The sequence below is a fragment of the Anser anser genome (assembly GCF_964211835.1).
Source record: "Anser anser genome assembly, chromosome: 1".
NCBI classification, from domain to species: Eukaryota; Metazoa; Chordata; class Aves; order Anseriformes; family Anatidae; genus Anser; species Anser anser.
This window is the reverse complement of record NC_139720.1, coordinates 194,042,784-194,059,842: the sequence shown is the minus strand read 5'-3', so window position 1 is coordinate 194,059,842 and position 17,059 is coordinate 194,042,784. Positions and strand designations below refer to the sequence as shown.

At 39.3% G+C, this 17,059-nt stretch overlaps 1 protein-coding gene across 3 annotated transcripts; it reads right to left on the bottom strand.

Moving 5' to 3' along the window:
* Positions 1-482: 482 nt before the first annotated feature.
* CPAP (centrosome assembly and centriole elongation protein) lies at positions 483-16,754 on the bottom strand. 3 transcript variants are annotated; one of them, XM_083804973.1, is made up of 17 exons: positions 16,622-16,754; positions 16,269-16,410; positions 15,240-15,759; positions 13,560-13,683; positions 11,665-11,812; positions 10,102-10,207; positions 8,168-9,776; positions 6,792-6,924; positions 5,757-5,922; positions 4,490-4,732; positions 3,642-3,741; positions 2,859-2,953; positions 2,082-2,180; positions 1,833-1,973; positions 1,656-1,740; positions 1,431-1,551; positions 483-812 (listed from the first exon to the last, which is right to left on the bottom strand). In XM_083804973.1, the coding sequence occupies exons 3-17, from the start codon at positions 15,672-15,674 to the stop codon at positions 620-622; spliced, it is 3,798 nt and encodes a 1,265-aa protein (XP_083661099.1). In that variant the 5' UTR covers positions 15,675-15,759; positions 16,269-16,410; positions 16,622-16,754; the 3' UTR covers positions 483-619. The 3 variants fall into 3 exon arrangements, with proteins under 3 accessions (XP_083661099.1, XP_083661100.1, XP_083661098.1); XM_083804974.1 differs by lacking the exon at positions 16,622-16,754 and having other exon boundaries at positions 2,862-2,953; positions 16,269-16,526; XM_083804972.1 differs by lacking the exon at positions 16,622-16,754 and having other exon boundaries at positions 16,269-16,525.
* Positions 16,755-17,059: the final 305 nt, after the last annotated feature.

The following is a 17,059-nucleotide window of genomic DNA, read 5'->3' as shown; positions in this document are numbered from 1 at the left end:
CACTTTGGTTGTACATGCTGGGGAATTTTTCAAGATGAGCCAGCTTACAAATCTGCAACTGAATGAGGTGAAAGAATGGGATGAGAAGACGACCTTCAGTGGTTTCTGATGTTTTTCCCCCTTCGCTTTGAGTAGCATGGAGAATTAACCTATCTCGCAGTTGCCTTTTCTAGCCTTAAAGACAACAGGTTTACAAAATATAGTTTGGGGTTTGCTTCCCAACTCAGATGAAAAAAAAAAAAGAATAAGCTTCAGCCTGACTGAAAAATGCCCTTGATTTACTCTTAACACAAGCAACTTTTACCTTAGATGGAATGGCTTTTCTCTTGGACTTCTAAAATAAGATCATCTACACCTGTTTGATGAATTTTCACTCGCCAACAGGGAATTAAAGGATGCTCTTTACACTACACATGATAAAACACTGAATCAATAAACAGCTTCTGAAATAGAAACAGGCAAAACAATTTTAAAAGCTCTGATGTAGTAATACCAACTGAAAAATAAATTTATTTCAGGAAAACTATAAACAATATATATACACAAGTTTAAAAGGTGGTTCGTTTTGTTTACAGGAATGTACATTGTTCTTGCTGATGTGTCACAGGATCAACATGAACTACACCTTGGTGTCCATGAGGATATTACCATCCTTGTCCTTTACTCTTACTCTCCCAGAGATGTACTTGGTTTCCTGGTGTCCATTCGTATACACAGTCTTAACGGTACCATCTGGATACTCCCGTCTCTTAAACTGTGATGTGTGTAGCTCTCTCTGGCCATTATTGAACTCGATAGTTTTGCTCCCATCTCTGCATTAAAAACAAGTATGTGATTTTATTTTTTGTAAAAATCATAAGGACTATAAGTAGGCTTAAATTTATTCTTGGAACAAGCACTAAATACATAAGCCTAAATGAAGAAATTAAAGACAGTATTTTTGAAAGGCCTCTTTTGTTAAATACTGTCCCGGTTGGTTGGTACTCAAAACATGTTTCTCCAAAAAACAGTTTTTTTCTGATGCTTTATACTCAAGAGCATCTACTACACATTCTACTACACATTGTCTCCTCTAAATCTACTGCTGCAAAGGTCCAGGAAAAGTTTAAAATAATGTTTTGAGTGTAGTCAGTTTGGATGTCAGACCTGTTTGAGGAACAGCTACATCCTTAACCGTTCTCTAGAATTGTACACAAGTCAGAAGTTACTTAAGTAACTTTTTTTTTTTCCTATTAGAAAACAGACACAGGCATTCAGTTCTCCATCCCCTCTATGATACAAGAAAAATGCAAACAGTAACCAAGCCTTCCCCGCACAGTATATCCAAATGTAAGCTTTTACAAAGACATCGCTATATACTGCCTATGGCAGTGAGCTCTTAACTACTGCTTTCCTGTCAACAGTCTAGGGTACCTGAAAACAAAGCTTACCGCTGAACACGAACGATAGTGCCATCTGGAAAGATGCTTTCTTCTTGCCCATCCGTAAATAAGTTTTTGATAGTTTGATCGGGGAAAGTGATTTCTTTCTTGCCATCAGGATAATGTTTCTCTGAAATGTATTTTGAGACAATATCCTTATTATGTAAATACAGGAGTGTTTTGCATACATATGTAGTAGTTTTGAGGGTTGGTTGGATTGGATGATTTCTTTACCTATTTGTCCGTTTGAAAACTGCAAGACCTCCAAGCCATCGCAGTATGTAGTATGAGTAGTCTTAGCATCAGCATAATAATAAATCTGCAGGAAACAGTTCAAATTAACATACCCAGTCAGGAATCGTGTGTGTACACACACATGTAAGTATAGGGGAGAAGGTGCAGGATACATACCACTGTTTGATCAGGCATAATCTGCTTCACATCCCCATTAAAAAAGGTTATTGTTACGGTCTTTCCATCAGACCCCACTTTTTTCCATGTCCCATTGGGAAAAAATATGAGGTGACAGCCATTTTTCAAAACCTTTTCAACCTAACAAATGGATTACAGAGATCAGTATTTAGCCATCACATTCAGGTACCCATTCATCTTTCACAGCAAGCGTCTCACAGAATTTCAAGTGCCACGCTCTCATTTTACCTTTCCATCAGGATAAGCAATTTCTCTCTGTATCTCTTCACTGTCTGTGTGCGCAGGTCCAGATGGTGCTGGCACAAGAGCTTCATTAGGAGAGGTGTCCTGAAATCACAACAGTAATATAAGCATATACTCCCGATAAACTTTGTCATCATACAACTGTTTTCCCTAGGCTGACAAGTATTTTAGGAAATAGGAAGCATGAGGGTAGGAAGGCAGGTCTGGGAAGTCATAAACCCAATCTAGATTTTATGCAACATCTAATATATGATGTACTCGGGCTAGCAGTAATTTGTCTGTGGTCAGTTTTTGTCCAAGCTGAAATGGAATTCATTGCTGTAGGGTGGTGCTCAACAGACTGAAGTCATCCGTACAGAGGCGTGAAGCAGCTGATGAAGTTCTATAAAGCCTAAACACTGCCTACAGCAATTAAGAATTCTTAAGATTCTTGGATGGTTTCTCTACATAGAACATAGTCAGTTCCCCTCCCCCCCCCCCCAAAGGGTAAACATTCTGCAAAATTCTAGGGGGTAGATTATTTTGTTTCGTTCCCTCAGCCAAAGAATGCTGCAACAGCTAGAGAGAGGTGAAGCATTGACTACTACATAGCCTTCAACTGCAATTTTGTTACCAAGAAAAAGTATATAAAAAAAAAAAATTGAGTCAATGGCTTTCCAGGTCACCCTCCAAATACTCACTTACTTAAATACAGATAACTTCATGTTTTTTTTTAATTTGTTTTGTGTTTTTTTCCCTTAAAAATCAAGATACAAGACTTACTACCATAAAAGTCCTAGAAGAATCTTCTAGTGCTGTTGTCTCAGAGTTGCTTCTGTCCTTAGCAGGTGCTGAGGCAGGCGTTCTAGAAAGCTTTCCTACTCAGATAAAAGTAAGGAAGTTAATTGGGCCAGTAAAATAAGTGCAGTTTAAGTGTTAAAGTCATAATTATATATGAGATCAAGTTGTACAGGACACTACATTTCTTCAGTGCTGTAAAAACTGAAAGCAGTACATTTATAAAAAATCAGCATGTCAGCTCTCTGGGGCATGTCATTTGCTTCAGCAACATGCTGGACTGAAAAATCATTGCAACGGCCATAATGCTTGCACTCTGTCGCCTATTTCATTTTTAGATCTATAGAGGAGATTCTTTTCCACCTAGGGATCTAGGTAACATTCTTACTAGCCATACCTTACAATGAATAAAGCAGGACTGACAATCTTTCAACAAGAACAGTCTTTGGCAGACTTTTTCTACGTCTTTCCTAGCATTCCAGAAGGATTATCAAAATAAAAACAGCACGGGCTTCAATTCTGGATTGTACTCCTCTAATAGACAACATCACGGTTGTTTGCCTTTAGAGGTGTCAAAAAAGAAACAAAACCTACAACCCTCCAGTTAGTTGCTATGTTTGAATATTCATTAGGAAGGGATATAGGAACAAATGCTGTTGTCAGCTAACTGTGAAAAGAAGGAAACCAAGGAACAGCAGCACTGCTCCCTCTACATCTATTTTCTGTTAACTCTTTTAAAAAATTTGCTGATTAGACAAGCATTTGTACCTTTTGCCTGTGAATAATTTTTGCCACTTATCTTGCCACTCTTCTGTGCTGGAAGAAGTGGAGATCCAGTTTGGCTTTTCAGGCCTCTATTTGGTAGACTCTGGAAGGAAGGAAGAGTTATTTGTGGATTATGTGGCTTTTATGCAATAACTGTTCGCTTGCAATAAGATTTATACACCATTTGTCATGAAACTTACTGCAAGCTTTCTTCACAAACTACATTTTTTGAGATTTAGTCAGCAGAAGGGTTTGCTTGATGTAGCCCAAGCTGTTTTGGAACTCTGCCTGCTGCCTCACTACCACCAGCTACAGAATGTTAATTTGGTACAAGCAATCATAAATAACAGTTTCAAAACTAAATGTAACTACTGTAGACAATGGTGAACTGCCTGATTTGCCTGGCTGGTCCTTGAGATACAAAGGTTCTCAGGTTATATCCCATCTACGTACTTTTCCTCTTGTAATTGCACCATTTTGAATTTCAAAGATGACAAGTTTCTCAACAGAACAGGTAGTGCACACAGTGATGCCTCCTTGGAGATCATCAGAAGCCGCGTGGACGTGGTCCTAGGCAGTCTGCCCTGGGTGTCCCTGCTTGAGCAGTGACATTAAAGCAGATGACCCCCAAGGGTCTCTTCCAACTCAACCATTCCATGGGTCTGTGAACATTCGCATTTGGAGAGAACAATACCTTAACGAAATTCTGTGTCTGGCACCACTAGCAGACCACCGAGATTAGTAAATTAAAAGTTAATATCTAGGTTGTGGCTACTGGATTCCAACTTTATGATACACAACACAAGAGTTTTCACACAGACCAACTTAAAACACTGAGATTAAAAACTTACTGCAGGTTCTGCTCTTTTTAGAGTCACCCCAGAATTTTCCATTTTCTTCTTGCTTCCAGCGGCTTCTACTTTTTTCCAGGCTTCAAGACGAAACCTCTCCATAATTTTGACTTCCTCTTTTAGCTCCATGTTCTCATTTACTAAAGCTTCTATTTGATCTTTCAGGCGTCGATGGGTGGTTGACCATTTTGCTTCTTTTCGTTTCACATCTTCCTGTAACTCTGCAATCTGCTGTTTTAAAGCCTTAGAAAAACGCACATTTATAAATGAAAGAAGCTTCGTTTTTTAATATATCAAAAGATTTTCATGTTCTAGGAAGGAACTTACAAGCAAAAGGAAAAATGTACAAAAGTATTTGTACTTATCAGCATAAAACAGGCAAGATCTGTGTAATGGCAGAGGGTGAAAGGTAGGGATTTTTAGTTTTATTCCATGAAAAGGATAGGATCAACTTTAGATATCAACTCCATAAGCTCAACTTATTCAGAGGATGTCTCTCATTCCCCTCTGAGCATCCTTTACACTTCATAGATTGGCCAGCACACACTTGAGGCAGAAATTTGCTATCTTTAAGGCTACCATGCAGAGGACCCTTCAAAAATCTTGGCAGCAGAAAATAGGGAGGACACAAACACACAAAATACACATGAATCTGCCTGGCCAGTTTAGCAAATGTTACTTCGACCCGTTCAAGTAATGTCAGGAAGTGACATACCCACATGTGAAGTTTCATACAACTTGTCTGTACGCCTAACATACCATAAATCCTGACAGTGAAGAAACGTATTGTTTCATACGTCTCTGACCTTTAATGAACTACAAGTAAGTAATCACAAAATGCTACTTTGAAAATTGTAGAAGATAACTATTTTTACCCTGGAACAGTTATAAACAGAATAAAATTCAAGTATGGTTCTAGTTTGCATTTTTATCCATTACCATAATAAAAACTTGCAGTGTTATATTACCTACAGTAATTTTGTATCAAAGATGAAGATCATTCTACTGTAGTCAAGTGCAGTTTTTATTACGGAAATGTGACAAATGATTTGCTCATGTCTTTTTTTTTTTTTTTTTTTGCCTTGAAACCATCAAACAATGTTGTGAAGACTGTAACTGCTTTCTCAATTAGGCTGTGTCTACTAACGGTTCCTATCTTGAAATGACTTGCAACCTTTCAATTTAAGTTAGAATTTAGTTCTCAACTCCCTTCAAATGAATTTAAGTTTTCCTGTGTGGACAAGAATAATAACTATCATTTTTATACCTGAATTTCATCACGTTCTTTTTTATCTGGAATTGCTCTAGCTTCTGTGGTATATTTTTCAAAAACTTTACGTTCCTTTTGCAGTTTTTTCATTTCTTTTTTTCTATATTCTTCTATTTCAGCCAGTTCTTGGGCTTTCTGCTGTTGAAAGTCTGCAATTTCTTTCCTGTAATTATAAAACAAAGCTGTTGGTTTTTGCCCGACTCCTTCAAGTCTGGAGTGAGAAAATTAAGACTGAATTTTGCAGTCATTGATTCAAACCCAGCATCTGCTACACCCAGGAAGGTTTAACTATAAACAGTATTAAGCAGTAAGAGTTTTCACACAGATAGTGTTTGAAGTCCAACTATTTCTATCTTCTAGTCACAAAAGTTATCCTGATTTTAGCAAAGCTTCACCAAGATCTGCCAACATTCCTCAAAGCAGCAGAACACCATTCCCCCAAAAGCAGTGTGAAAAAGAATCAGCCAATACCAGGTCCCTCACGTTAGCCAACAACACGATGCTGTTTCCAAAAAAAAAAAAACGTGACTTTGGTAGGAATTGGCGCGCTTCCTTTAAGTCAGAGGATTATTTTGCTGTTTGCCACCTGGAAGTCACCAGGGGGCTGAAATGAAGTCAAACTCCGTTTGTACACATATATTCAATCCATAGGAAGAGCACTGATCATGTTAGCATGAAATCTGTTTTGCAAGACCAGTTTAGGACTGTGTTACTGCTCAGAACATTGCTCGATTAGACATGAGGAAATTCTCCCCAGGTGTAGCCTTCAAGGATATCATATTAATCCAGTAGGAGTTCTTAATATTATTCCGAGATTGGTATTTTGTTTGTGAGTAATAATGACAGTTTAATACATCCCTAGTGCAACAACCAGTCTCTTGACCTACCTCTGCAGTTACTGAAACACACCAATTATTTATCTATCACTGTAACACTATCTAGGTACAAACAGGACAACAGGAACATACTATGTTAGCAAACACCCCAAACTGTTTTCAATTAAAACTTTCCTAATTTTCAATTAAAAATTACCTGATACTTGCCAGTGCATGCTCTCTTTCTTCCCGAAGTTTAGTTAGAGTTGTGTTTTCAGCTCTGAACCTCTCAATTTCCATTTCCAATTCCATGAGTTTCTCTCTCAGTATCTGGGATGGAACAGTGTTTCCTACCAAAGAACAATCAGGTGCAAGTTGCTTAAGCAGCCTTTGACTGAAGTAAACAATTACCACAGGCCATTTAAAATATATATATACGATTTCATAGATAGAATTTTCTTGCAATACTACTGCTAATACTGAAATAACATAGAAGTGACATTTTAAAGCACCCTGCGCTATATACTCAAGGGTGGTGAGGCCCTGGCACAGGCTGCCCAGAGAAGCTGTGGATGCCCCATCCCTGGAGGTGCTCAAGGCCAGGCTGGATGGGGCTTTGGGCAACCTGGTCTGGTGGGAGGTGTCCCTGCCCATGGCAGGGGGGTGGAACTGGATGATCCCTAAGGATCCTCAAATACAAGCCAAACCTTTCTATGTCTCTGTAACTACCTGACACACCAAGTGTATCTATCGTCTTTGTAGAACTAAGTATGTATTAGGAATTGGAATGTGAAGGGCTTCATGTCAAGCTAGAGAAATTATATAAAGGTATGTTGAGGGCAAAGCGTCAAACAGGAAAAACTCACGGCTCTAAATTTTCCAAGTTGTACTCACAACACAATCTGCTCACACTGCCCTGAAATATATTGTAGGAGGCCCATAATCATATCTGTGGGCTTCTTTGCTATCCCATTTTTTTGATCATTCGCAGCTTAACACTCATTGGGCTTTAACAGTCTGCTTCTGAGTATCCAAGAGAAGAGCCTAAGCACTGACACTGCAGTGCAGTTAGTTGCCTCATTCACTCTTAAATGCTGCCAGCCATTACCTCCTGCAAACATCGAGCAGATTTCTTTCAAAAACACAGCAAAATCAGTTCTCCGCAAAGCAGTAAGTAGATGTAGTAGCTTTCATACGAATTTCCCAAAAAAAAAAAAAAAAAAACCAGAAACAAAACACTAAATGGGTTCAAGCTCTCCTGCAATGAACCTACCACCTACCATCATCTAACAGAGAAGGCATGCTAGGCTATACCATCATGTTGTCACTAAACAACTGCATTTTTAATGATCTTGCATAAATACAACACCTTGTAAAGGAGCTCTTAGAGGCATCCCTTCCACAGACTCAATCTGCAAAACGGCTAGCTTGCACCAGACACGCAACCAGAAGAGAGAAAAAATGCCATTCCCTGAAGCAGAAGTCTGTACTTAGACTTTTCAGTGTAAAGTCAAGTTGCAGCTTGAGCCTTGGAAAGAAAGACTTGTAAAACACATTTCCTTCAGCATTTCCTACCAGTTGCTGTTCTCTCACCTCCTGACTCCTGTTCCACATTTGATTTGATTTCATGCTCTGAGTGACAGCCTGCCTTCTGCTTCGGTTTCAGTGAGGGAAACAGTTTCATCATCAGGTTTGATGCCGGAGGCCCTTTCGAATCACTGTCCGCTGCAGACTGTTTGGACAGTTCATCTCCCTTCTTCGAGGCAACTTTTCTCTTTATTGCTTTATCTGGGACAGTTGTATCATTCTTACTGAAAAAGTCTGTCTGTAAGGACGTTTTAGTATATTTTTCAGGTAAATCATTGTGAAAATAATATTCATCAAGATCACTCCATGTCCTTTCATCATCAAACTCAATCTTACTCCTATTTATACAAGACATGCTTCTCTGGTGGTCTGAAGCTTTTCTGATCTTTTGCTTTGACAGTGTGCTGCAATCTTCGTCTGACAAGTCACCTCCACGTTTGCTTTCTTTGCTGGTATCTGTAGAACTTCCGTAATCAAAAAATCCTGGATCACTTTCTCTATTGCTCTGAAAGGATTCCTTAACATCTTCATTTTCATTTTTTAAGGTTGTCTCAAAGTCTTGCTCAGAATCTGTAGTCGTATCACCATTTTCCTCGTCTTTATCTACACTTACAGTCCATTGAGTACTTTTTAAAGCAGGAACTGCTGTCAAGGAAGAACCTGAAAATATTACACTGTCTGTTTTATTCACTGGATCCTTCAGTCTAGAAGCTGTTCCTGAATTTGAGACTGTATGTGTAACTGCTTTATCACTTTTATTTCCCTGTGTGATACAGTCTGCCTTTTTATTTTTCGCATTTATAAGTTTAACTGCAAGCTCCTTCACTTGTTGCTGTTTTGCCTTGATAGGGGTGGAAGACATTCTACGTCCTTCTGAGGTTTGCTGATCTTGATCTAAGATCCTTTGCACAAATGAGGAATTACTTGAAAAAGATATTTCATCTGCAGCTTGCTCTAGAAACAAAAATTCATCTAATTCTAGATTCTCTTTTTCCTTTTCTTTTTCCCAGTTTTCCAACTTATTCTGAAACGAAACTTCAAAAGACAGTTCTGGATCTTTTACAGGGTGACCTACAGGACATTTAGGATTAGAAAAGGCACTGGCCAGCTCACAAGACAACTGAGGCTTTTCCATGCCAGGTAATTTGTTTCTGATTTTGCCAGTGTTAGACTTAGCAAATTCCACTACATTCTCTTTATTTTCTATTTTGTGGTTAATTTCTGATGGGAAACAATCTATCATCTGTCCATCAAGATTTTTTTCTGGTTGCATTCTTGTTTCTAATGGCACGGTATTTTTTCCATTGTGATTCCTGAGTACAAGGGTCTTCTGAATAGGACAACATTTTGCTTTATCAGGCTGGTTATTTTTTTTACGTGGCATAAGACGGCTCTCAGAAACCAGCTCTTGGCTAGGAGGCAGACTTTTCTTTTGTATTTGTGATCTGTCCACTCTAACGTTTCTGTCGTCTGAAACCCTTTGTTGAGGTTTCAATATGCTTTCTCCAAGCGTTGTTATCTTAGATTTGGCATTAGTGAACCTTGTTAAGCCTTCTCCTCTTTTCAGGAAGGGGCGTTTGATCACTGGCTTTTGAATGGCTGATCCGTTTGTCTCCTGAAAGTGGATATGGAAAATTAACATGCAGAGAATGTTAAAAAGTCCTTTACACAGTTTTAAGATTTTTTTTTCAAATAAACCCCACATATCAGTAGGAACTTACATAGCATATTTCTACCGGGTTTCTAAAAACATCTTAAACAAATGCAGTAGTCAGAGCTTATTTTTTTTTTTTTATTTTTAAAGTAAAATCGTAAAACATGAATATTGCAGTCAGTGTTAGCTTTTGATGCTAGAATCTCCCTTGTATGTTTTTAAAGCACTCATCACTATATATATATAAAAAAAAAACTGTTAAAAGTTAAAAAAGAAATTTAAAAACCTGTAACTTCTGGCTTTGCTTCAGACGCTGCTCCTCTATCTGAATCTGTTCTTCCAGAAATTCTTCAAATGTCTGTTTCTTCTCTTGAATTGCAGCTTTAATAGGTCTAGGGTAATTTAAAAAGTCAAGTCTTACGTGTCTACATAATTTAACTGTGTTTAGCATCCCTACTATTCGAAGGCCTAGGGCGCAATTACATAAAAAATGACAAATTACGAAGTACTTTAGTCATTAAGTGGCAAAGTTAATCTGAGAAATGCACGATACCACTAGCTGCTTATCTTTTGAGAAGTGATTATCAAATCCCTGCTATAATTAATATCCATCTAAAAGCGCCTTTATGCAGGCTTTGCTGTTTTGCCTTTCACAGCTTTTCTCAGTGACCCATTCTTCTGCCCAAAACAACAAATTTTCACTTGGATTTTAGTCACACTGCTCGTTTCTGCAGTATCACCTTGCACCGGGTATGGCTGGGACGGAGTAAGCTTTCTTCACAGCTGTTCACGTGGTGCTGTTTTGGATTTGTGACTAAAACAGTGTTGGTAACGCACCAATGTTTTTGCTATTGCTGAACAGTGCTTGCACAGCATCAGAACTTTATTTGGTTTCTCACACAGCCTGCCTTCCTCCCCCAGCAAATAGGAGGTTGAGGGGGACGCAGCCAGAAGAGCTGACCCAAAGTGACCCAGCAGATATTCCATGCCAGGTAACGTCATGCTCAGCAGTGAAAACTTTGGGCTTGGTTTTCTAAAAACAGCTGTTGTTCAGAGGCCAACTGGGCATCAGTCTGCTTGCTGGAGATGGAGAGCGATTGCCTGTTTAACACTTGGGTTTCTTCCCCTCTTTCCTTCACTTAGTAAACTGTCTTGATCTCAACCCACAACTTTTCACACATTTGTGCTCTTCTGATCCCCCAACCCAATTCTGCTCTGGGGAGTAATGACCAAGCAGCTGGCTGGGTGCCTAGCTGCTGGCTGGGGTCAACCCACCACAGCCTGGTACAAGATTTCTTGTCTTGTAATGACCAGACAGACAAGGCAGAGCTTCAAAACAGTGCCAGCCACTACTTTTAGTCCATCCATGCCATAAACAAAGCTTCTACCATGCACAAGAAGGCTTCTCCCAAAAGCACAATTATTACTTCTTAGCAATACCCAGATACTTAAAAAACTCCTGGTAATAAACTAAAAAGTCGTGGCCTTACACTCCTCCTTCACATTACTTTTTTGCCATCTAATAATGGATAGGAAATTGTAATAAATCAAATTGGGAACAGTAATTATAACTGCTAATATGCTAAGCCTATACTAAGATGTGCCTCTGAACTGTCATCACTCCATGTTTCACACACTTCTTCAGCCAATACACAACGTCACATCTTTCACAGCATAAGCAACTTCAAGCCAGAGCCTCTTACCACTGGTCTCCACCATATCTAGCAAATGGAATCCTTGGTTGAGAAAGCTATACAAATTGAGAATATGAGACTCTTAATCAGGACTCAGAATTCAATCAAACTTGTGTTATGTATTTAGAACTGTAAAAAATAATGTTCTGAATTACCTTTCCTCTGTATTAGTGACCCACAACTGTTTTCCTCTGCTGGACTTTTCAGAGAGATCTGCACCTTCCACACATAAAGGATCATCGTGTGGATCTTCAGCCTCCGTTATTTTTTCCATCTTTTTTTCTGGACACCACAAGTTTTTTCCTATGAAATTGACAGAATATAGCTTGTTTTTTTTTTTCTCCCCAAAGCAAACAAATCAGTTTTCAGCTCATACTTTTAAGCAGCACTCAGATCAGATTAAAACCAGAAGGGAGCTTCATGGTCACGTATTCTGGATTCCCACACAAAAAAAGTCCTAAAATTTCCCCAGTTTAATTCTTATTTGATTTTGAGCTCTCTTTTTAAAGGAACATCCAATTATGTATAAATTTTTTCCACACACCTTAACAGCCCATTCTGATTGTTCATTATCTTTGCTAATTTATCACTTAAAGGTAAAATAACTGAACAATTTTGGATGTCTGCTCTACTGAAAAGGTCTCTTATCAAGATTCTGTTTCCTACGTACAAATGTAAAAATTAAGATCAGTTCATCCTTTTGCAGCCTCTTAGACCAAGACTTTGGATTAAAAGCTTTGAAATATGATGAAATGCAATCTCATACCTTTTCTCTGAAATCTCTACAGGTTTACAATAACCTTATTAAACAGCTAGATTAAAACCAAAACTCTGTTCCGGTCATAGCAGCTTAGTTGTCATGCTGCTGTCAGTGGTAAAACTAGAAACAGAAAAGGTGAAGAACTCTAGTGCATTTCTTTTACGTACAGGTAATTCTTAGTCATGCGGTGGCATCTCTTTGCCAACCCATCTTGATTCCTAATTCCAGTTCAGTTATTAACCCTCACGGCAGAGCTGGACTGGAGACATTCTGTATCCCTGTATAGATTGTTTTCTATGTGCCACGCGAAAACATGGGTTCAATCAGTGCAACTCTCAACAATGAGATACATTCTTAGTTATTTAACTTGTAAAAAATCACTGTTTTGTGTATGTGGAGAACAACAACATTCAAGGCATAAACTCTGCCTTCATTGTGATTCCGATATCCAGATGATCACAACCTGTGAAAAGCTGTCAAGCCCACTGAATGCCTAGGTCTTGGCTTTTGACTTTCAGCCATCAGAGTAGAGTTTGAAATTAAAAGAAAAACACACCACTGTTCTGCAGGAGAAAAGAAATGGCACTAAAGGGCAAGAACCAGCCTCCACCTTTACATTCCCAATTAGAAATAACTCATTAGGCAATCTAGTTTTTGTTCTAAGACTAAACCCTAGATCAACTTTCTCAGAGAGTAAAAGAAAGATAACCATTAAATCATGTAGGACTGATACTACCAGCAAAAGAAGATCCCCCTACCTCAACTCTGCCAGCTTTTTCCAGCCCAGCACTGTGCTCTCCCTTTGCACACAGCAAATTGGACTGGAAAACTGATCCAGTTTACAAATGTTTGTTTTTCAGTACAAATCAGCTCCCCAGTCTAGTTCAGTTCATCACTTGAGCAAATTTGTTCTGCATGAGCACACACAAGGAGGTATTACTTCATTTGGATACAGTGACAGCTTAAAGCAAACAAAAGTATATTGGGAAACAGCTAATCAAAAAGGAAAGAAACTATTTTACACTGTCTTTTGTAATATATTCTTCAAAATAAGGCTCCCATCATTGATTAAGTTACAATTACTCTTGGCAATTTATAAAAGGATTTTATAAAAGTCCTTCTACAGTAGCACTCATTTATCAGCCACTCAAACGATGCAGCATTAGTCTTTGACTAATCAAGTAGTTTTAAGATGAAGAACACTGAATACACTTTCAGATTTTAATGAAGAAATGAGATCAAATTCTTCAGTTTACTGAAGTATGTCTTATGCTTTATTTCTCAACTTACCAAGAATTGCTGTCTGGTCAGACACCATGCTAAGTAACTTCTGCTGTTCTTCCATCAGCCTTTGAAGTTGCTCCATCTGTTGTTTCTTTAGCTGTTCCTGCTTCTGTTGTTGCAATTCCTTCAGCTTTTCAAACAAACAAAAAAATGTACTGGAGGACATTTATTTACGTTATTTTACCTAGGACATTTATTTACGTTATTTTACCTAAGACAAATATACTTAGAATGCATTAGAGTCATCAAGACAAGAGGTATTTCTTGTTTTAATGATGTTCCATTAGCTAAGTGCAACATGAAGGGAATTAAGAATACAAAGTGCTTTGATGAACGCAATTTTCAGTTCTACCTATCAATTGCACATACTATTTCCAGTGTGCACAGTTAACAGATCCACTCATCTTTAATTGACCAATCTGCAAAAAAAGAATCAGAACACTCATTTCTATAGTATGAGAAAAACACTCAAATTCTGCTCTTTTAACATAACTCGCACGTGGTGGTTTTATTAAAATGTGAAATACCTCAAAATCAATAGTGCTTTAGAAATGTTTATATATCAGTATTTTTTATATGTATGTATCAGTAATCTTCACTCTATCTGAGATCTTGGAAATAAATATTACATGTAAGTTATATCTATTTTTAGAATAATAATTGTTAATTTATATTGGATCGGCAATAACTTTCCAAGACAGGAGACTTAACAATTCCTTTAAGATACCATTAAACCAGATAGTATCTGTTATTTTAGCCACTGTTGGACACTGCTGATGTAACGAAAAAAGTGAATGAATATTTTCCTAACATATATAACAGAGATGAAATACCTTTTACATGCTTAGTAGTGGAATTATACTCTAGAGATTCACTTTTTCCTCCCACACTTCCACTTGCACAAACAGACATAAGGATTTGCACTGAGGCAACTTCTAGAAGGGTGGACAAGGAGCTGAGTTCTTAATCCCTAACAGCAAGACCTATTAAAGTGTGCCTTAACACCTTCAGCTAACATAATTTATATCTGCTAACTGAGGAGAGCTATAAGCAACTGTATTGCCAATCACAGAGTCAGCTGGCAGGCTTGCTATGGAAAAAAGATTAAAAAAAAAAATGACATCACAGGGTTGTAATTCCATGCCTTTTTGTCCTATTGTCTTGGACATGTATGTATTCAACACCAACTTCTCTCTTCAGCTAAACAGAACCAGGTACAAGTGTGCACACATACAATGAGAACTAACGGAAGATGTTGCTATAGCTACAAGAACATACAACTTCACTGTGTTGTGAATATCTGCAGTGAAGCACTCCCACTGTAACAACCAGCACCCCATTGCCACAGCTTTAAGAGAAGAATTAATGGAATATTGTAAAACTGTGTGCATCTTTCCAGGTTAAAAAAAAATAAAAAATAAAAAGATTTTGAGTCAAATATGCTGGCACTAAATACAATTCGTTTTGAACTGGAACCTGTGCCAGTGAAAACCAGTTAAACTGCATGTTATGAGGACACCAACTTTTATGCATGCATAACTGACCTAGGGCTTGCTCTTTAAGCCCACTGTGTTCTATACATGGAAAAGATTCTGCATACTTTCAGGTATGAAAAATCACATATAGGAACAAAATAAATCTTAATTTATGTATGTCAAAGAATTCTGGAACTTTTTTTTTTATTACCTGTTCAAGCTTCTGTAAGAGAGGATCACAGTAATCGGATTTATTCCGACCATCCACTTCACCATGGACAAAGTCTGTTTTAGAGCTTTCCACATTATATGCTGCTGCTGGAAAAGATGTTTCAGCGGTATCCTGCTGAAGTGTACAAGAGCTGTCAGACTCCAGCATCCGTTCTTCACACAAGGAGTCATCACTTACAGAACGGCTCTCTGAAAGATGCAACACTTCAGCAGGGAAAGCCGTGATGTTTTCATGTCCAGATAATAAATTGTCTGTGTTGATTTTCAAACCAGTAAAAGTAGGATCCAAGAAGACTCCAGCACGAGAGCTATCAAACATGCAATGTGCAAGGAAGTTTCGTTCACTACTCAGATCTTCAACAGCTGGCATCTTGTAAATGGTATTCAGATCTACTTGCTGATGTAGCGTTAACATAACACTATTATATCTTGGAGTGTTAGGACAGCAAAATTTTCAAAGCCATAGGCAGCTGGCGTGGATGGTTACTTATTTTTAGCACCTAAAAATTGAGCAGATAAACAAAATAAGAAATCTACAGTAACAGAAAGTTACTCTCTTATAACCAAAGTATTTATAAAAATCAGTCACCGTCTACTTTTCCCTAGGCAACAGAAGCAATTCGGACAATTGCTAATGAGCTTCCTGTGCAAGAAGTCAGCACAATCCAACATTTAATCCTAACAGTAACTGCACTCAAATAAATAACACCTCAAATATTATAGAGCTGCGTATAATATTCTGTTCAGTAGTACAGAGATGGGTTCTGAATTTTTTAAATGTGTCTGCAACAGAGGTGAAAAAGGATTTGATGAGGTGAGAGAGGGACGTCCATTACAGGATCTTCATGTGAAAGCAATGTTGTAAATATGCCCACATAAATACAATCGTATTACTGTATTTCAATGCATACTTAGCATCATTCTCATGGAAATTCTGCACCCTTGCTGCCTGTTAGCTTCTCCCTCCCCTTCCTATCGTCTTTTATCGTTATCACTCGGCTCTGCTTACCTCCAGCGGGTCCCAGGGCGATTAACTCTCCACCTACACGCACGGTGTGTGTGTCGGCGTCCTGTCGCTGTGTCGCAGGGAGCACAGAGGAAAGGCTACAGAACAAAGGACACGACCACAGGAGCCCAAGGCTTCAACAGTCCTGCCGGTCAGGAAACAACTTTTTAAAGTTTCCTCATTCTCGGGAGATCAGATCACGGAAACTCTTGTTGAACCCTTGTTGAACCTCCCCACACGCCCAGCTGCCCCCCGTCGCCCTCACAGGGGCCGCTGCGGCCCCCCGGGAGGCACCCGCACGGCGACGGCCCCGAGCCGCGGCCCCAGCGGCGCTGCCCCTCCGTGTTGTTACAAACCTGCCGCCATCTCACGGCCTCCCGGCGCCACACGCCGGGCATGCCGGGAGTTGTAGTCCCGAGGCACGGCCTCCCCGCCCAGCTGGCAGGCGGTCCGGCGGTGAGCGAACTACAGCTCCCGAGGGGCTCCGCGTGGCGGCTGAGGGAGCTGGGGCTGGGTAGGCTGGGGACGAGGAGGCGCAGGGGAGAGCTCATTGCTCTCTGTAACTGCCTCAAAGGAGGTTGTGGGGGTCGGGGGTCGGCCTCTTCTCTCAGATAACCAGTGATAGGACTAGAGGGAATGGCCTCAAGTTGTGCCAGGGGAGGTTCAGGTTGGAAATGAGGAGACATTTCTTCTCAGAAAGAGCAGTCAGGCACTGGGACGGGTTGCCCAGGGAAGTGGTGGAGTCACCGTCCCTGGGGGTGTTCAAGGAAAGGTTGGACGTGGTGCTTAGGGAC